Below are 5,576 nucleotides of genomic sequence, written 5' to 3' on the forward strand. Positions count from 1 at the left end.
GTGCATGCCTGTAGTTCTAGCTACTTGAGAGACTAAGGTGGGAGGATCGCTTGAGCTCAGGAGTTGGAGGCTGTAGAAAGCTTTGATTGCACCACTGCATTCCAGCGACAGAGCGAGATCCTGTCTCCAAAAAAAAAGCAATAAAATAAAATAATTTAAAAATAAGAATGAAGCACTTAAAAGCTAATCAGAAGCTCAGGTTGGGGAGTTTTCTAAATGGTGAGTGTGATAGGAAACCTGAAAGGTGGCACCCAGTGATCCTCACCTCCTGGTATTCATGCCTGTGCAACAAAAGGATTAACCTTGCTCCAAGAAGTATCTGGCCTTTACTCTCACTTTCTGGGAGGTAATCTCTAAACTCTTAGAATGTTCTTTGTTTACCTGGGGGCCTTGGGCCATGCCAGATGGTCTATGCTAACAATGTGATATGTGGTAGGGGCTCTGAACCATGCATTGTCAGCTCAACCTCAGAACGGGGATGGACATGAAGGCCAGCCACACAGGCAGTCAGCCACGTCTACATGACCAATAAAAATTCTGGACACCAAGGCTTGGAGGTGCTTCCCTGGCTGGGAATACTTCATGTGTATTATCACACATTGTTACTGTGAGAAGAATAGCTCCACTGGGAGAGGACAACTAGATGCTCTGCATTTAAAACTCTCCTGGGGCACAGCAGCTGCACGTCCCAGGGCTCCTGACCTCTTCGCGTTTGCAGTGTAGCCCAAGTCGGTCAGCACTGGAGGACCTCAGCATCCATGTCGAAGCCCCATAGTGAAGCCGGGACTGCCTTCATTGAGACCCAGCAGCTACATACAGCCATGGCTGACACATTCCTGGAGCACGTATGCCACCTGGACATTCACACACCACCCATCACAGCCTGGAACACTGGCATCATCTGTACCATTAGTCCAGCTTCCCAATTGGTGGAGATGTTGAAGGAGATGATTAAGTCTGGAATGAATGTGGCTTGTCTGAACTTCTCTCATGGAACTCATGAGTACCACGTGGAGACCATCAAGAATGTGTGCACAGCCACGGAAAGCTTTGCTGCTGACCCCATCCTCTACTGGCCCGTTGCTTTGGCTCTGGATACTAAAGGACCTGAGATCCGAACTGGGCTCATCAAGGGCAGCAGCACCACGGAGGTGGGGCTGAAGATGGGAGCCATTCTCAAAATCATGCTGGATAATGCCTACATGAAAAAGTGTGACGAGAACATCCTGTGGCTGGACTACAGGAACATCTGCAAGGTGATGGAAGTGGGCAGCAAGATCTATGTGGATGATGGGCTTATTTCTCTCCAGGGAAAGCAGAAAGGTGCTGACTTCCTGGTGACGGAGGTGGAAAATGGTGGTTCCTCAGGCAGCAAGAAGAGTGTGAACCTTCCTGGGGCTGCTGTGGACTTGCCTGCTGTGTCAGAGGACAACCAGGACCTGAAGTTTGGGGTCGAACAGGATGTCGATATGGTGTTTGCGTCGTTCATCTGCAAGGCATCCGACGTCTATGAAGTTAGGGAGGCCCTGGGAGAGAAGGGAAAGAACATCAAGATAATCAACAAAATCGAGAATCACGTGGGGGTTCGGAGGTTTGATGAAATCCTAGAGTCCAGTGATGGGATCATGGTGGCTGGTGGTGATCTAGGCATTGAGATTCCTGCAGAGAAGGTCTTCCTTGCTCAGAAGATGATGATTGGGCGTTGCAGCTGAGCTGGGAAGCCTATCTGTGACAGTGATGTGGCCAATGCAGTACTGAATAGAGCCGACTGCATCATGCTGTCTGGAGAAACAGCCAAAGGGACTATCTGGGGGCTAGGCGCATGCAGCACCTGATTGCCCATGAGGCAGAGGCTGCCATCTACACTTGCAATTATTTGAGGAACTCCTGCCGCCTGACGCCCATTACCAGCAACCCCACGAAAGCCACCGCCGTGGGTGCCAACGAGGCCTTCTTCAAGTGCTGCAGTGGGGCCATAATCGTCCTCACCAAGTCTGGCAGGTCTGCTCACCAGGTGGCTAGATACCGCCCACGTGCCCCCATCATTGCTGTGACATGGAATCCCCAGACAGCTCGTCAGGCCCACCTGTACTGTGGCATCTTCCCTGTGCTGTGCAAGGACCTAGTCCAGGAGGCCATGGCTGAGGATGTGGACTGCTGGGTGAACTTGGCCCTGAATGTTGGCAAGGCCCGAGGTTTCTTTAAGAAGGGAGATGTAGGCCGGGCACGGTGGCTCACGCCTGTAATCCCAGCACTTTGGGAGGCCGAGGCGTGCGGATCACGAGGTCAGGAGATCGAGACCATCCTGGCTAACACGGTGAAACCCTGTCTCTACTAAAAATACAAGAAAATTAGCCGGGCATGGCAGCGTGAGCCTGTAGTCTCAGCTACTCGGGAGGCTGAGGCAGGAGAATGGTGTGAACTCATTGTGCTGACCGGGTGGTGCCCTGGCTTTGGCTTCACCAACACTATGCGTGTTGTTCCTGTGCGGTGATGGACCCCAAAGCCCCTCCTCCAGCCCCTGTCCCACCTCCTTTCCCCAAACCATCCATTAGGCCAACAACGCTTGTAGAGCTCACTCTGGGCTGTAATGTGGCACTGGTGGGCTGGGACACCAGGGAATAAGATAAACGCCTTGCTGAAACATGGCTGTGTTTACAGCCTGCTCTGGTGGGACAGCCCAGAGCCTGGCTGCCCATCATGTGGCCCCAGCCAATCAAGGGAAGAGGGAGGAATGCCAACTGGAGGCCCCAAAAGCCAGATGGCAAGAGGGTGACAGCTTCTTTTCCTGTGGGTACTCTGTTCAGTTCCATTAGAAAACAGATGCCCAGAGGGCTCCCAACCCTGGCCTGGGGTCAGGAAACAGCCAGCGAGAGTTAGGGGCCTTAGGGCACGGGGCAGTTGTTCCATTTAAGGACTCTGGCCCTGGCCCTTACTTGCTTCCCCAAACCCCTGGGCCTCCCCAATTTGCACCTGTCCCCACCCTCCACTCAGCTGTCCTGCAGCAAAAACTCCACCCTCCACCTTCCATTTTCCCCCACTACTGCAGCGCCTCCGGGCCTGTTGCTATAGAGCCTACCTGTATGTCAATAAACAACAGCTGAAGTTAAAAACAAACAAACAAAAAAACTCTCCTGGACACTGTCCTATGTGCCTCTTCAGTGAGTCCTGTGAGTCCTTCTAACAAATTGTCAAACATGACAGTGTCTCACGGACCCCAAGCTTGCAGTTGGGGTCAGAAATCATGGTGGTCGTGGGGATTCCCTACATTTGTAATATCTTTATGTAGTCATGTCTCCTTTAGTATGGGCTGGACTTAGGGACTTGCTTCTATCGAATAAAATATGACAGAAGTGACAGGATGTCCATTTTAAGATTAGTTTATAAACAAGATTAGTCTTCCATTGTGGGTGCTCTCTTTTGTGTTGCTTGCCCTGGGAGATGACAGCATTCATGTCCTGAGGTGGCCCTGTGGAGACGCCCACTCATCCTGTGACCAATAACCACACATAATTGAGCTTGGAAGCGGATCCTTACCCCAGTTGAATCTCCACATGAGACTACAGCCCTGGATGACAGCTTGACTGTAATCTCATGAGAGACCTTGAGCCAGAGGTGCCCAGCTAAACTATGCCCTGATTCTCGACCTGGACAAACTGTAAGATAATAAATGTTTGTTGTTTTAAGCCGCTATATTTGGGGTAATTTGTTATGCACTGGGCTACGATATAAGGTGATCTAGTAGACCTACGTATTGGGCATCCACAAATGTTTTTATCTGGAGGTCTTTATTTTCTAGAGTGGTTCAATTTCTTCAGAAAAGAACTTTCCAATCTCCCAGACAGCATATGCCTGGCTGCATGAGTTCAGGGTCCGGAGCTGGAGAAGAGAACCAAACTTTCACGCGTTCTCTTCTTTTTAGCCCCTGTAAAAACCCCTGTTATCTGGTGCACCTGATGTGTCTGTCTGGAGCCCTTCCCAGATCATTTATCTGGAGAGGTTGTTGCCCGGTTATGCCCAGCTGGAAAAGGGACCTGATAAGTCCAACTGCTTTGTATATACACTTTCAACAATTTTCCTTGTTTAAAACCTAGATCCTTGTTCTCACCTTTTAAAGTAACTAGTGCTACTCACAAGAATAACTCCAGAGGATATGAATCTACCATGAAAGAGAAAGCTATAAAACTCTTAGGAGATAATAAAAAACAATACCTTTATGACCTCAGGATGGAGAAAGATTTCTTAATCTAGTTTCAAAAGCATTAGTTATAAAGAAAAAAATGATAAATTAGTTTACATTAAATATGAGAACTTTTGTTTATCTGAAAACATTATTAAAAGAGTACAGGCCAGGCGTGGTGGCTCATGCCTGTAATCCCAGCACTTTGGGAGGCCAAGGCAGGTGGATCACTTGAGGTCAGGAGTTTGAGACCAGCTGGCCAATGTGGCGAAACCCTGTCTCTACTAAAAATACAAAAATTAGCCAGGCGTGGTGGTGTGTGCCTGTAATCCTAGCTATTCAGGAGGCTGAGGCAGGAGAATCACTTGAACCTGGGAGGCAGAGGCTTCAGGGAGCTGAGATCACACTAGTGCACTCCAGCCTGGGCGACACAGCGAGACTCTGCCTCAAAATAAAAGAAAGTAAAGTAAAATAAAATACAATAAAATAAATAAAAAGAAATGATCCCTGAAAGTATAGTCTTATAAATTGTTGTTATATCCAAACAACAGAATGCTATCCTTCCAAGAAAAGGAACTAAAGATACATGCAATATAGTGAATGAATCTTGAAACCCATTTTTAAATAAAACAAATGACATATAAAAGAATAAATACAGTATATTATATAAAGTCCAAAAATAGGCAAAACTAGAAATGCATACATAGATTGTAAAACTATAAACAAAAAAAAGCATGTAATTACTATAAAAGTCAGGATAGTGGCTATCTGTATAGGGGAAGAGATTATGATCAGGAAGGAATGCTAGTAATGTTGTATTTCCTGACTTGGGTACTGCTTAATACGTATGTGCTTTATCATTATTGATTATTCTGTAATTCATATTTTATGTATTTTTCTGTATGTCTGTTGTAGTTAATAATTAAGAAGTTTAATTCTGCTTTTCATTGCTGTTGTTTCTGTCATTCTTCTGCTATTTAAATGCTGTTTTATTTTTCTCATGGTTATTTTTATAATGACACCTTTATATATTACCTTTCCTCTTAAGCAATATTTATTGCTTCCCTGCCATGCACAACATGAGCTGTATCCTCTTCCTCCTGTCTAACCTCCTTCTCTTTCTCCATTCAATTTTAGTAAATAACATTACCTGACTCAGGGCTTACCTTTATACATTTATACTTCTACTTGACTTGCCACCCTTAAAGATACCTTTAGATTCTGAGCAATTACAGATGAAGCTTTCAAGACTTAAGCTACTTCCAAATTATCTCTCCTTTCTCTTATTTATTTTTGGCAGTTCAAGTTTTCCTACATTGTCGTAGTATGTAACATTCTGTCATCCTCATTCTCACCTTTATTTTTCCTATTCCTAGCCTTATTTTTGTTTGTTTTA

At 46.2% G+C, this 5,576-nt stretch overlaps 1 protein-coding gene across 1 annotated transcript; it reads left to right on the forward strand.

Moving 5' to 3' along the window:
- Window positions 1–675: 675 nt before the first annotated feature.
- On the forward strand, window positions 676–2,494 carry LOC129466482 (pyruvate kinase PKM-like). Its single transcript, XM_063628216.1, is given in 3 exon segments — window positions 676–1,803; window positions 1,806–2,219; window positions 2,424–2,494. Coding segments are annotated over 3 exon segments (1,530 nt in total). The 5' UTR covers window positions 676–758.
- Window positions 2,495–5,576: the final 3,082 nt, after the last annotated feature.

This window comes from Symphalangus syndactylus, chromosome 12, assembly GCF_028878055.3.
Source record: "Symphalangus syndactylus isolate Jambi chromosome 12, NHGRI_mSymSyn1-v2.1_pri, whole genome shotgun sequence".
NCBI lineage: Eukaryota > Metazoa > Chordata > Mammalia > Primates > Hylobatidae > Symphalangus > Symphalangus syndactylus.